Source organism: Cydia amplana, chromosome 23 (genome assembly GCF_948474715.1).
Source record: "Cydia amplana chromosome 23, ilCydAmpl1.1, whole genome shotgun sequence".
NCBI classification, from domain to species: Eukaryota; Metazoa; Arthropoda; class Insecta; order Lepidoptera; family Tortricidae; genus Cydia; species Cydia amplana.
In genome coordinates, this window is record NC_086091.1 from 10,037,923 (window position 1) to 10,054,163 (window position 16,241).

The 16,241-nt window shown below is 37.6% G+C and overlaps 3 protein-coding genes across 5 annotated transcripts in view; 2 read left to right on the forward strand and 1 right to left on the reverse strand.

Annotated features, from left to right (window-relative positions):
* LOC134658788 (nephrin) overlaps nt 1–16,241 on the forward strand; it is a 297,640-nt gene that overhangs the window by 54,134 nt on the left and 227,265 nt on the right. The gene's annotated exons all lie outside the window — the stretch shown is intronic.
* LOC134658747 (uncharacterized) lies at nt 5,547–7,022 on the reverse strand. Its single transcript, XM_063514391.1, has one exon. The coding sequence runs from the start codon at nt 6,969–6,971 to the stop codon at nt 5,547–5,549; it is 1,425 nt and encodes a 474-aa protein (XP_063370461.1). The 5' UTR covers nt 6,972–7,022.
* LOC134658704 (uncharacterized) lies at nt 10,876–12,492 on the forward strand. The gene has a single exon (XM_063514357.1). The coding sequence runs from the start codon at nt 11,157–11,159 to the stop codon at nt 12,120–12,122; it is 966 nt and encodes a 321-aa protein (XP_063370427.1). The 5' UTR covers nt 10,876–11,156; the 3' UTR covers nt 12,123–12,492.

Sequence of the window (16,241 nt, forward strand, 5' to 3'; positions counted from 1 at the left end):
ATTTATAAAGTTATGCTGATACAGTCAGCAGCAGAAGTTGCTAAGCGGGCGAGGTGTTCAAAATGATCTTGACGCGACTTTATTGTTAAGGGAATAAGAGCGTGTCAAGGTAATTGTGAACACCTCTCCCGCTTAGCAACTTATGCTGCTGACTGTACATGATTTTGAAAACGTTCGTACCTAATAATAATACATTGATTTGTGTTTATATATTTTTATTTTGTTTTGTGTTTTTATATTTAGTCTCTATAAAGATTATAAATTTTATTTTATTATTTATTATATATTTTAATTTTAAATACCTACATATTGTAAAAATTCTAACCTAAGAAGAAAAAAAATTAATAAAGAAATAGATTGATTTGAAGTTAATTATGATTCGCACATTCTATTCTTCGAGTGGTAATCTACTAGATCAATTCAACTCAAGTTAAAATGGCACCTTCTGGGCAGGCTCGCTCCATCGTAGGCCACGTCTTCGCCTCGGCTAATCTGTGGCCATAAGTAAGCCCATTTATAATAAAAAAAAGAAAAAAAATGGTAGGTAGGGGGGAGGTAAGGAACCATTGGGCATTTTATACCAAAAATACCTTACATTATTTTGGAAAAGAACCTAAAACTGTATCGAAATAGGTTCATGCGTTTGAGAGCTACGATACAACAGACAGACAATGGCGCCAAACATAACATCTCATTTTTGCGTTGGGGGGTTAGAAAAGTAAAAAGTAAAATCTTTTCAGGAATTTTATATCCCGTTCTAGTTCACTATCACAGTAAACTGAATCAGAGCAAGGCAAGTTATCCGCAAAATTTAATAAATATAAGCGAAAGACTTGAAACGGACTGAAAATTAAATAATCTCTACAACTCGAGGAAAATGTCGCAAAAACAACTTTTTATGTGCAAAAATAGAATCCGTCGTGAAAGCAGATCTATTAAATTTCTTCATTGAAACCTTTTTTTTTAAGTATATTAAAGTGTTGAACTACTAATTAGCAAAAGACGTTTCAAAAATAGTTCAAGACATTTCACTCAAAAGACTTGCGGAAAATGTAAGATGTTTTTTAAGAGGAAAAATATGTTGCATTTAAATAATTAAGCTCCTTTCTTAATATAAAATGGTTAGTCAAGATAGGATCTTTCCTGAAACGCCGTATAAATATTTTCCAAATTTTACTTAATTGTATTGAAATATAATTAATTACATCCATAAAGTGCTTATGTAACTACTACTACCTAGCTTACCTACTACTATTACGTAAGTACTGTAAGTACTAATAACAAATTAGGTAAACATAATCGTCTTGATGTAAAAAAATTACATCAAGTTATTGTTTCTGGTCATTAATTAATTATTATTTATATTTTGACATTATATTTCGATTTTATTCTTTATTTTATTTTACTTTTTAGTTCTGGTTGTTGTTTTAGCTATAATTTGTAAATAAAATTGTTATTTAATAAAATAATGTAGATTTAGGCTAGCTTGTAAGATTTGCATGCTGTGCATAGTGTGCATGGACGGCTAAAAGGACGGACTTAAATATAATGTACCAACTTTTTTTGTAACTCCTTTTTTTGTAAATAAAATATTATGAATTATGTAGTATCGTATTAAAATTATTCTCATTGTCACTGATACGGCTATTAAGATTGAAGAAGTAAACGACTCATAGACAACATTTTTGAATGATTCACGGTTAGTTTCACTAGACTTATATGGACCGGGATATGAACCACGATTACCTTGAGTTACCCGTGAACAAGATGCATGTTACTGAGTCCAAATATCGGGTGCTCGAAAACAATACAAAAGGTAATCACGGTTCAGATCCCGGTCGATATAAGTGTAGTGACTTATAGATACATTGTTAATTAAATTTCCTTAACCAGTTTTGGCCGTATTGCATATAACAGAATACCTACGAACATGCAAACAAAGAAACATATTGGTGCTTATATTAATGAGTTTTTCGTGTGTTTATTTTTTGTTTTTATCGTTACCTTTGAGTATAAATGCAAGTAAGTAACTTAGCATACCTATCACATTAGCAGTAAGGAACTTACAAAGAAAAAAGTAAACTAAAGAACTAAAATGAACCAAAAATGTCACTCGATCTCTTTTATAACCGTGGTATTCGGAAAACAAGATCCGTTCTAGATAAGAGAACGATACGATGTGTACTAGATACCTGGTAGTTTATATTTCAACTAGATACCTTTTGCAGCTCATTCGGGCAACCCATGTCACTTTTACGTAAAATTATCGTATTAAGATCGTTTAAAAATTGTTTTGAGATCTAAAAATACATAACGAGACGTTTTAGACATTGTGAAAATCGTTCAAGAGTTTCTCCAGAATCGCGGAAATGTCAAATTTGACAGGCTAGATCTTTAACATATCGTATAGTTCAAAATCCGAATCGGGCCCTAAGTCGGTTTAAAGATAGTTACGCAAATGTCCCTCAATTATTCAGACTTGCATTTTACTTTAAGATTTTAATATTTCGAATTGCATTCGTTGTTTGCTCCCGACGGATTTGTTTGATCTGAGTTGACGGAAATTTTACTTAAAAATAAAAAAAAATAAAATAAAATAAAATGCATTTAATTCAGACAAACATGGTCCATATTTTGTTAGTACATCTTAATCTAAATTTAATACTTATAGCTAAGGTTAACTTAAAATAAACTTAAATAACTATCTTAGGTACTAAAGATAAATGCAGAGAGGACCAGTGCCTTATCAGGCCACTGTCCCACCTGCCAGCCACGACGGCCAGGAGACTGTGGCGGCTGTCGCGCACCCTGCGGAGCGTCGCGGCGCAGCGCTTGCGCAGTGTCGCGTGGAAACCGTCCACATGAGCATCAGCGAACATGCCGGACGCACTGCAGTACCGAGGCAGCCGCAACAGTACCCTGAACGCGTCATTATATTGTACGCGCATCGCGTTAAAAGCCCTTTGCGTGTATCGAGTCCACAGGCTGCAGGTGTACAGCGATGTACAGAACGCTCGAAATAATGTTATTTTTACTTGCGCTGTACACCGGCTGAACCTGCGAGCTATCATATTGGCCCTCACGGCCAAGGCCCTCCGCTCCCTCTCGATATCAGCGTCATCGCAGAAATCGTCGGTTACCAAGTGCCCAAGGTATTTAAAAGAGGTAACCCTTTTCAGTTGCATGCCATTCAAACAAATGTGTGGGATGTGTGATGGGCACTTGCTTCCCGCTTTGAAGACCATATACTCGCTCTTGCTTACATTATATTTAAGGTTATGCGCTAGGGCATATGACTCACACCTCTCAATAAGCAATCTCAGACCACCGACCGACGGGCTCAACAGTACCATGTCATCGGCATAGCTTATGTTATTGAAGCATACCCTATCTATATGACAGCCCACACGTGTACTGCTGAGCTCGCCGATCAAGGCATCGATATACAAATTGAAAAGTTTAGGTGAGGTCAGTCCCCCCTGCCGCACCCCGCACACCAGACCGTACTCGTCCGACAACACATTACCCCAGCGAACACAATTTCGTTGGCCAGCATACCAACACCTGAATATGCGTGTGAGCTCCTTAGGAAAATGCACTTCATCAAGCTTATTCCAAAGTAAATCATAGTTGACAAGATCGAAGGCTTTGGAAAGATCGAGAAAACACGCATAAACAGGTGTCCTTCTGCGTGTGTAGTACTCTACAGCTTGCTTTAGGCAAATGATGGCACTTTCGGTAGATAAACCGGCTCGAAAGCCGAACTGTGCATCATGTAATTTTATACATTTGTCCAATTGCAAATTGAGCAAGCCGTCGAGCACCCTAGCCACAATTGTTGCTAGAGATATAGGCCTGTAGTTAGCTCTGTTGGATATGTCACCCGTTTTATTTTTGACAATGGGCACAACAATGGTTTTGGTCAAATCAGATGGTAGGTACGAGTGACATATACAAAGGTCAAAAAACATTGCCAATACGCGGGGCAGGTGAGGACCAGCAAACAGCAGATGCTCGATACTTAAATGATCGTGACCGGGCGACTTTCCTCTCTTCATATCCTTTATTATTTTTCTTACGTCATCTGCACTGAAATGGATCTGAAAGTCACTCCCCTCCGATACCCCAATATCGAGCAACTGCCGCCGCCCGTCAACGGGCGAGACAGCAGGTTTAACGTTGAAATGGTCCTTAAATACATTTGCAATCCCCTTGGGATCTGAAATTCCTTCCACGCTTACAGAAAGTCCAGGCCTAGTGTCCAACTTTTTCGTCATTTTCCAAAAATTTCGAAAATCATTTTTCGTGTGATGTGCGGCAAGTAGGTCCATTTTTATTTGCTCTTGATGTTGTTGGACCCATCTAAGTTTAGATTTAAACATTTTACGACTAAGAGTCATAGCATCAAAAACGGACCCACCATTAGGCTTACCACACGACACCCAGTCCTGGAATCTAGCCCTGGCCTCCCTGTGCGCATCGCTTACATGTTTGTTCCACCCTATGACAATCTTTTTTCGGCATCCGGAACCTCCCGTGGCAGCTTTGCTGTGCACAGAAGCTATACATAATGATGATATTAATTTTAAATAAATTTGATCAATTATCTTACAGTGGTCAGAGTTATTTAAACAGCAGCTGCCACAGCAGTCCCTTAAATCGGAAGGAAAATCAATCATTTTTAAAAGTTCACTGCATTTATTGTCATATTTTTCAATTTCATCAGAGGTTCTTTCCCCCCAAGTTACACATTTCCCATTAAATATTGCACAGTTATTACTTTTATACATCTTAGGCTTAACTAAATTAAAATTACATTTAATTACAAGAGGGTAATGATCAGAACAATAGACATCGTAATTAATAAAAACATCAACAATACCGTCCATCCCAGCTGACGTGGTTACGCAATGATCCAACCACCGCTTAGATCCGTGCATTTCACTTAGGTACGTGTGCGCGCTCGAGTCTATGCCCAGTTTAACGATATCAGCACAAATCCAGTCCCGTTCCGCACAAAAACTAAGTAGCTCGTCGCAAAATAGTTCGTATGGGTGCGCATTGAAGTCTCCTAATAAGTAAACTGTTTCCACGCAACTTTCCTTCACTATAGCGTCCATTGTACTGACACATTGTACGAAGTCCGGCAAGTTATCGATACCATTATTCGGCATGTACACGCTAAACACTATTATGTGTTTATCACCCAACGCTATATTGATCGCGCTAATCCTAACGTTATCGCACTGAATAACCGACGTAGACGGAAACATCTTCTTACGCCACAGAAGTGCAGTGCCACCGTACGGCCTGCCGCGCAACATTCCCGCTGTCGTGTCCACCGCTGAGGTCCCGGTGCAGGCAAACTCGTCACTTATGGTGTTTAAATATGCAAGGTCACTTGGTATAAGCCAGTGCTCTTGAATGGCTATTATATCCGCCGTATTGCACAATCTTCTAATATCGTCAATGGATCGTTTAATGCTACGACAATTAAATGAACAGAGTGTAACTTCACTTAATCCCATAATTTAAATTACGTTTGTTTACTTGAGATTCGTCTTAGCACTCGTAGCACCCGGCGTAGCACTCGTAGGACCTGGCGTAGCACTGGTACGAGTAGTATCGCTCGGCGCGGTGTCGCGGTCGCGGCCGGTATTTACAAGTACATGCTTAGATGTAATAAACCGGCGAAATATTATGCCGCTCGGCCACAATGACTCATCTAAAAACATGCTCACTTTTTCTTGACATACGTAGAACTTATAGGCGTTATAGTTAGTGTTTTTGTTTTTCATCACTATTTGTTCTAGCGTCACTACGTCACTAGTTTTCTCACGTATGTAGTTTATTATGTCCGCTTTTGACGTGTCCTTGTGTACGTTTGTAATCATTATAGGTATCTTCGGATCGGCAGCTTTGAAGTTGGTCTTGATATCGGCCTTGCCCATCATGCCTACACGACGATTCTTCGGTGCAGGTTTTGACCTCTTCACTACTTTCTTCCATTCTCCCTCCTTCGCTATATCAGCAAAGCTCATAACAGGGTCCAAAGTCACTGGATTTGGTAACTCCTGACTTTCTGTTACTAATGGTACACTAACCAACCGGTTTTTTGTCATCGTCTCAACTTGCTCACCGGTGCACGACACTTGTTTACTCGGCGACTGTTTAGTTGCAATGGCGGAGGACGGCGGGGGTGAAGAGCGCGGCGGTGATGGCTGCGGCGCAAGATTCAGCGCATGCGCGGATGTGTTTTCTTGATCAGCGCTGACGCTGTTCGTATGCTCGGCCCGCTCGGCCGGTTTTCGCTTCGACGAGTGGGATGGCGAGATACCGGTTCCAATCGGGCTCGACTGAGACAGGAGAGTCTTGTTATCTTCGTCGTCATATTCTATGCTGCGCGATGACATGTGTAAGCCCATTGGTCCGCTGTTTAAATATGCACCACGTCTAACGTTAACATTTAAATTTGAATGACTAACGTTTCTATAGAATAGATCACTTTCGTTGGGAATCCTACGGCACTCCATAGCAATCTTTTCCAGATTTTCAAACTGCTCCTGCGTGACATACCGCGCTTTTATGGCTTGCAGTTCATTTTTAAGCACTACCATATCTTTAAGAAGCGAAGTTAGGTCCACAGAGTCAAAGTCTATCGGCGGTAGCTTGTGTAAGTCCCTGGCCACAAAAACTGGAAACTTGTCAGGATCTGTCTCTCGCGCCAGGTCGATAATATCGTCAATATCACGGCGTTGGTGCCCCTCTCTTCTTCGGTTTATCTTCCTTTTTCGTACCGGGACGGATAAAAACAGCAAATCCTTAGCTGTCCTTATGTCTTGAGCCGTAAAGAAGGCCAAACAAATTCTGCTCATGCTCTCATCGTCCATAAGATGTAACTTATTTATCACAAACGCCAACAGTTCGTTCACCACAATATTACAATTGTTGCACTTTAACGTATGCGCCATGGTGCGCTAGCTATTCGCGACGCGACCGGTAGTTACGAATGCGCGCGCGCAACTTAAGTAAAAAGCAGTTCAAGAATGAAATTAATATTTTATAGGTAGATTTTGGATTTTATCTACATGTTTTCATAGTTTATCCTTCTAAGCCACTTGCACCATCCCATTAACTCGGGGTTAAACGGTTAAACCGTTAACCCAGTGTCAAATGTACTGGTTACCATGGTAACTCCAGGTTTAACCGTTTAACTCCGGGTTAGTAAATGGTGCAAGTGGCCCTAAGGAAATCAATAGTCAAGAGGATATTAGACGAATTTTGTACGTTTAATGTATAATATTTTTATACATTATTTGTTTCGATTGGCGTCTACCAACTATATTTATCTAACTTTAACACTCTAAAACTAACTTAATTATAACACGGCACTTCTAAAACTTAAAAATCCCGTGTTACAGTTAGGTTAGATTTGTTCCCGGTCCCATATTGGGATACAGCTTCCTCCAATTGAGGAGGGGTTTTAAATCTTCTCGAGGCAGAGGTAGGGTTGGATCCGGTGTAGCTTTATTTGACGATCATAAGCGCATTGTAATATGCCTACTTGAATAAACTATTTTTTATCTAAGTGTAAAAATATTCAAAGTTTCAATCTTCGGCAACAGTTACAATATTTTGAAGTTGTCAAACTCCGCACAGTTTTATACAGTTATTCTAGTTAATTTGTTGACGTCAATGATTACTCCAAGCACCAGACTGAGCATAGTAGCGCTACCCCCTCTGCCACAAATATACGGTAGTTTTACTCCATCTTCGAGTCAAAGTGTCTTTGTGTGACGTCCGTGTCTTTGAACGGACCAATCATGGCACGGGACTCGCTCACCTCGTCCCCCGCACCCCAGTATTTTTGGCAGCATCGGTTTCATGAAATAATTGCTCTAAACTCCGTCTAGAGGATTCCTAGTTTATGACTCTAAGTAATAGGGATGATGACACATGTTGAATTTTATAACAAAATCTAGTAAAATAGATAGCAAACGAGCAATTTATCACAATAATGTGGATATTAAACTAAAATATTGAAAAATTACAAAAATACAGGACCTGAACGTTTCAAAATTTAAGTTTTTTTTTAACTTCCAAAAACGATAAAAGTAAGGGTACCATTCGATTCCTTACATTTCACCCAAAAAAATATTGTATGGCAACTATATACATAAACGCAATATTTCACCGACAAAAACGCAATTTTCTTGTTTTGTCCATACTACGAGATGGGCGATGACGTCACGGCCCCTGGCCGTTTTGTATACAACGGGCGGAGCGTTTCGCGACTATTCGCGAGTGAAGTGCGACTGTCGGCCTTTGACTACAATTTCTGACTTTTGTGTTACTTTAATGCAATGGGTCCCATATAGACATTTGATCATAAAAACAAACCCGATCGATTGATACCATAAATGAAAATTAGTCATGTAGCCTATTCTTATTACGAACTGTAATTTGAAAACCTGTCATTAGTGTCATTACTGATAAATGATTAACCAATTCCCTTTCAAACGTTCCAATAAACTGATTACCTCCGAACCACTTAACGTACTGACTGTAACGACTGCAAATCCTGTAAAAAGGAAATCCAAGATAAATAAACTTAAGAGGAAAGGGGACGGCCGTTTGTCCATACAAATGTAGTCCCCATTATCCTCTCTAGATATTGACATTATAGAGAATCACTACATAGTATAAAACAAAGTCGCTTCCCGCTGTCTGTCTGTCCCTATGTGTGCTTTGATCTTTAAAACAACGCAACGGATTTTGATGCGGTTTTTTTAATAGATAGAGTGATTTAAGAGGAAGGTTTATGTATAATTTGTTTACCCGTGCAAAGCCGGGGCGGGTCGCTAGTATTTTTAAATAATTTGATGTATATTAACTATGCCCCTACGTTTGACTTTTTTTTTTTAATTATGGTAAAAATTAGGAGCGAAAATCAGATTTTATATACATTTTTAAATACTCCTTACGCTTATAATAATTAAAAATTCGAAAAAATCAAACGTAGGGGCATACAGATCTGATGTAGTGAATAATTATTTTCCTTCGTATTTTTACGGAAACGTACGAACGTGTCTTGATATTTTAGTCGGTATCGGTACAAAAAGTACTCAGGTTGATTGAAATAGCGTGAAAAACACGAAGGTTTCCGAGAAAATACGAAAGAAAACAATTTATTTAGTAGTGTTTTTACTTGAAATAAAAACAAATTAAAATATTTTCTGAACATAATTTAATTTATTCTAATACGTATCTGTAGCTGTTGTTGATATACAACAAACTGTGTCAAAATATTTCCAATAATGTTACCTACTATTCAAAGAGGAAAATGAGGCCTACCTTTGTATTTGTATGAAAAGGCGTAATCGCGCGGGTCCTCCACTTTCGTCTTAATGTTCCTGAGTGCTGGGTACTCGGGGGAAAGGACGAATGAATTGAACAATCGTATAGGGACTTCGGTTTACGTTTTATGTTGCTTTTCTGTTGTAAAAATTGATTTAGGTCAAGTAGATAAGCGTTGGAATGACGCATCCTTACTATTATTATTCTTTAAGGCAGATGACTTGAATCTTTTATAATGTAATATCTGGGAGACCGAGCTTTGCTCGGAAAACATATAAAATCTCAAAAATGCGCGTTTTCCCAGAGATAAGACCTAGCTAGATCGAAGTCAGGTGGTATGCAGGGTACCGATATACAATTGAAAATAAATGAGAGACTTGTTTTCCTTATTTTTTGTATGTGCTGGTTGTTAATTAAATTTTACAAATAACCAGCGGCGTAGCTACCTAGGGGCTAGGCGGGGCAGTGCCCCGGGGCCCTCAAGCTCAGGGGGCCCTCGAATCATTACCAGAAATCTCGATCGAACTGAACTTTTGGAAATTTCTCCCATTTTCAGAATAAATATGACAGGTTGCAACCCCACTTTAATCATGGCAACTCAGTTGAGAGAAATTCAAAAGTTATGCCTAGGGAATTCCCCTAAATTCTTTCTGTAGGTTGGCAGTGTTGTCAATTTGACGGATAGTGATATGTGCGTTTTATTATCCATCGATGTGCGTTTTATTGTGAATTCGAGTTAAGGCCATAACACACTATCGCACCGCACCAAGGTCATTGTGCGACGCACCGATAAGAGCGAGAAAGAGATATCGCTTTCTCGCTCTTACTTATGGGTGCGTCGCACAATGACCTTGGTGCGGTGCGATAGTCTGTTACCACTATTAAGATTTTTTTTTCGAGAACGGTTAAAAAAATAATTCTGTATCAGGAGTAACCCCGGCTACACACGTAACGATAAATGGTAGCTTTAAAACTGTGCAGTCCTAACTGCGCAGTTTTATCAGCCGTGTGTATGACAAATCGTTGTCGATTATCGTAACGATTTGTCATACACACGGGCACACGGCAGATAAAACTGCGCAGTTCGGACTGCACAGTTTTATCGCTACGATTTATCGTTACGTATGTAGCCGGCATTAGTAAGCTAATGTCAATAAACTTTTTTGTACTGGTCAATATAGTGGTTCAATTTTATTTGATTTTACCACTCATATCTTGGAGGATATAAACGGAGACGCCATGTCTAAAATTTTCGGTACAAAATAGTCTGCCGTTTTTTGCGGGGGAGGGGCACATCAAATGTATAGGTACTACGTCATGTCAGATAAAAGTCAGTCCATACATATGGTTGACATGAGGTTGACCATTGGCCGCCTATTTTCGACAGAGGGGTACGCCTGTTAATGGCGGCTCCATTGTTAATTACTCCGAGACTCATATTGATGTCCGTTAAGTCAATAAATCGTGTCAAATCTATAGATTTCGGCTACAGCTCATTGTATTATTGTATTTGTATAACGCGAAATATCGTGAAAAAATGTAAGTCAGTCAGTGGCTGCAGTTGGTACATTGATTCAGGTCCGCGGGCAGGAGATCGTTCATGGTCTTCACCGTTAAATGTGGTAACACTAACGGTGATAAATTTTTTTTCCGGGGATTCCCCAACGACACTTGTAGCGTATGATTGTGTTTCTCTTTCCTTTTATTTTACTTTTAACGTCGTCAGTGAACAGTGAGTACCTACCTACTCGAGCACAATCTAACATTGTATTGTTTAATTAAATTAGAAAACTAAAATTATGGATAAAAATAAGAAACCCAGTGGTGCATTTAAACGCAAACAACGCCAAGAAAGAGAAGATAGTAAACAAAAATTGCCCAAAATTGACAAGTTTTTTAGTCAGCCTTCTGCAAGTACATCTGGCCAAAATATTTCTATTGATAGTGACTCAAATAATGTGGTAACTGCAGTGTTGGTTGAGAAGCCTACTGAAGAAAATTCGACAATTATTGCAGTTGGAGATACCTCCGCCGCCGATCATGTGAACGTGGATGATGTTTGCATGACACACATAAGAGCGGAGGGTTTGGAGGAACCACAGACCTCTACATTTTTCGAAAATGTGTACGACAAATCTTCTTATGACTTGGGAAACTTCACGAACAAAATATTAAGTGATAACGAAAAACGTCAAATTATTGATATGGGGCCTTTACAGCCTTCAGGACCTTTTCCAACAGACATCAACCAGAACAATAGGTGTTTTTCAAAATCGTACTACGTTTCATGTTCTAAATATGGGCCAGTTAATCGTTTTTGGTTGTGTTATTCCAAAATACTAGACGCTGCCTATTGTCAACCCTGCTGGTTATTTGCTTCACAAAGGAATAATGTTTGGTGTACGGGAATTCGAGATTGGAAGCATTTATCAGAAAGAATTAAACAACACAGTTGTTCGAGTGGCCATTCAGAAGCATGTGCTGTGTATGAATTTTGGAAAAAAAATGATACTAATACTATCGACAAGGAACTTGAAAATGAAATTCGCAAAGAAGCATCATTTTGGAGAATGGTTCTTCAAAGGTTATTCGATATCATACTTACCCTAGCAAAGGGTTCTTTGGCTTTGAGAGGACATCAAGAAGACTTAAGTCAGGAAGGATACCACGGAAATTTTCTATCCGTTGTAGAGCTTGTCGCCCGATATGATCACATTTTGCGGCAAGTATTGGATATGCCCAAAGGTAATAATAATTATTTCTAAGTTTTTTTATCGTTTTATTTTGTTTATAATAATTAACTGTTTATCAGGACTTTTTTGAAATTGTGTTTTTTTATGTTTTTAGGATCTACAAGATATCTGAGTGCAACAATTCAAAATGAAATGATTGAGACCTTGGGGACCAAACTCGAAACCCATCTACTAGAACAAATTAGAGCGTCACCGTTTTTTGCCATCATAATGGATACGACACAGGACGTATCGAAGGTAGATCAGCTAAGCATTGTTGTGAGGTATGCAGTAATAACCAGATCGGAAAATGGACAGCCAATTGATATAGAAGTAAAAGAAGTGTTTCTAGGCTTTTATGCAGCCATCAAACATGGCGCAGTAGATTTAGTCAACCAAGTGACAACATTATTTATCGACAAAAATATTGATTTAAAAAAATGTGTGGGGCAAGGCTATGATGGAGCCAGTGTGATGAGTGGTGTGTATAATGGTGTACAAAAACATATTAAGGATATCCAGCCTAACGCAGAGTACGTACATTGTGCCACTCATAATTTAAATTTGGTGATAAATGATGCCGTTAGAAGTTGTGTGGGAATACAGATTTTTTTCGCAACGTTGCAAGATTTGTATAACTTTTTCGGAAACAGCATCAAACGTTGGGATCTACTGTCAAAATTCACTGGTGAATCGGACACCACTCTAAAAAAACTAAATCCGACTAGATGGTCCAGTAGGGTCAATACGATATCTGCAATAAAACTTCGTTATTTTGATATTATCAAAGCATTATCAGAAATAGTTCTAAAGAGCCCTAATAAAGATGAGCGTAGTGAAGCAGAGAGTATTAAAACAAAAATGCTAAATTTCGAGTTCGTGTTGCTTTGCGAATTCATGCACAGTGTATTGAACGACATCAATTATGCATCCAAAACTTTACAAAAATGCGACATTAATTTGGGCGAGGCGAGTAAAGTTTTAGCAGAGACCAAAGCAAAGTTGCAAATTTATAGAAATGATTTCGAATTATTCAAGTGCAAAGCCAGTGAAACTGCAAGAAAATATGGTATTGATACCCATTTTCAAGAAAAAAGGCAAAGAAAAGTTAAAAAACATTTTGATGAATTAGCTGCTGATCACCGATTTCCAAACCGAGAAAAAATATTTGAAATTGAGATTTTCAATAATGTACTAGACACAGTAATATCTCAATTAGATACACGTTTTATTGGTATGAGTGCAGTCTGTCATATATTCGATTTTCTAACACCAACTATTTTATTACATGTTGATGAAGCAACTTTATTACAAAAGTGTGACGAATTCCAAAGAAAATATTCAGATATAATAGGCCCTAGTTTTTCACTTCAATTTATTAATATTTACCACCTAGTTTTACCTCAACTAACTCAAGCATGGACTGTTCACCAATTATGTAAGGAAATAATGAGCAAATATGGAGTGCTAGAATGCGACCTAACAGAAGTATTTACAGCAATGTTATTATTCTTTACAATTCCTGTCACTTCTGCAGCAGCTGAAAGGTCATTTAGCAAATTAAAAATAATAAAAAATTATTTAAGAAATAATATGGGCCAAACTCGACTCCGACATTTATCGCTAATAGCAATTGAAAACAAAACCGCATCAAGCCTGGATTTAAACGAAGTCATTGATACTTTTGCGAAAACTAAAGCTAGGAAAAAATTGTAAATATAATTGTTATTTAGTCAGTTGTTAGGCCCGACCATTATATAATAAACCCTTGAATCTTCTCTATTTCGTTTTATTAGCCAAACCAAACCTACACCCAGTATTAATTGTAATTTATGTTGTTACTGTTTAATACTATTATTACCTGCCCTGCAGTGCACAAAAAAGAAAGCTCTTTTTTGTGCACTGCAGGGCAGGGCAGGGCAAGGCAGGGCAAGTAGCTTAGCATTTTTGAAGTATTTGTATATTTCATATTTTTATTTGATAAAACTTAATCAGTTTACATAGCAGTGGGGCCCCATTTTTTTATTTGCCCCAGGGCCCTTGGCTACCTAGCTACGCTACTGCAAATAACTATACCTTATAAAACGATTTCCCCCGCCGCGTCTGTCTGTTTGCGTGTATGTATGTTCGCGATAAACTCAAAAACTACTGAACGAATTTTCATGCGGTTTTCACCTATCAATAGTAATTCTTGAGGAAGGTTTAGGTTTATAATTTGTTAAGGTTTTGTGTAACCCGTGCGAAGCCGGGGCGGGTCGCTAGTTACAAAATAAACCATTTGTAAAATAGGCAAATTCTCTATTTATAGTTTATATTATTGCTTTATAAAACATTGAACAAAACGCGGCATTACGGGATTTCCTTTGCCATGTCACCGACAAAGACGAATAACAGAAAAATATGCATCAAAGTACCTACAAGTTCCCCATTTCCGATTCGCAGAAAAATGCACTGTTTCCAGAAACTGGCAAATTAGCCTCAAAGCGTCCTAAGAACACAAGACCACTGTGTAAAAAGAGCTTAACTGCACAAACGGTACAATACTCTTCTGACGTACAATCGCACAGTGGCCCGCTCATACCAAAAGGTCGGAACAGCTTTCGTTATACAAGCGCATTATGCTTTTTTCTGGATTATCTGAATGTTCCCGGCGTAATATTTCATCGTTGGATGACGTGGCCATTTCCTGGTTGTCTTTTTTTACTGGAATTGAATTAAAATGTCCCTTTCAAGGCGTTTTCAGTTCCGTCAAGGAATCGTTAGTGAAATGATAATAAATTTAGAGAGCAGGATCGAAATTAAAATTTTAAGTCTATTGGCCAATTTATGTTAGGAATTTAAAAATAATCATATTTTATTATAAAATTCTTAACAAAATGTATATTGCAAGAAACTGTTTTTAGAAATGATTAAAGTATTTGATTGTGTTTATAAAATTAAAATATTTTCAGAGACGGCTAATTAAACAATACAAATGTCTCTGTTTAACATAAATAAACCAAATTGTGTGAACCTGAACAGTATAGATTGCGAACATTATTCAAAATTATTACATTTAACTAAAAATAAAGATACACATCAATTAATAAACTTTCTCATGTTAACATTTCTTTTCATACTCAAATTTTTAATTTACCATCTCACAAAATCCTCCTCCATCTCAGCATATTCAAAGCGATTCTGACATTATATAAAACTTTTTAATCGAAAGCTCTTCAAACTTCCAAACTTATAAGATTTCTAAATGTTTGTATTACCATCCAGACCGCGTATTGATGTCAAGGTGCCCCACATCACCTTCCATTTACATGGGCAACCAATAAAGTGGAGAAAATTCGATTAAAGTTTATTTACGACTTCCGAACGTGTTTAGGTGTTGGGGCGGGGCGAGAATGTTGGCGGAGAAAAAATATTTTTTGTCCAGAATTTTGGGAGGTGTGAACCAGTGGGAAATTTTATTTGAGGTGCGTGAGACGTGCTGTTTATACGTATGGAGGAATGTAATATAAATGTTTTCGTGAATATTAATAAATGGGGATTCCATTTGTACCTTGAATCTGGGGAAAATATTTGGGAGTTAAAATATTTGCATATGTTGTAAAATTTAGGTAGATATTGTTAAGTGGAGCCAACAGAAGTAGTACTTAAAGGTTTTTTAAAGATATAGGTAAACATATCAGTTGATAATAATAATTAAAAGAAACATTAAACATTTACAAGATTTAGATTTTATATTTAAAAGTATATGTATTTTTAACTGCTATTTAGTTCCCCATTTTGTTTTGGGCACCTCCCAAATAATTAAATTAATACTCTACTTTCTCCACTACCTCAAGGTTACCTGAAAGAGATCGCTCTTTAGCTATAAGACCGCCTGTCGTTTACCAGTGTCTTTATTTGTAAATGTTATCTTGAGGTTGTGCAGTAAAGACGATTTGTAGTGTATTGTAAATATTGTATTGTATTGTAATAATAGGTAAATGTCACCAAAACCATCAGGTAAATTGACATTTACGTGTTAATAACTTTGAGTGTTTTTTTAAGTCGACACAGTAATTTTAATTATGATGATGGATCTCGAGAATCCATTTTTTCCTTTAATAAGGAAAGTCATGGTGTTTTACTTAAGCACAAGGAAAAAAGCAAATTATA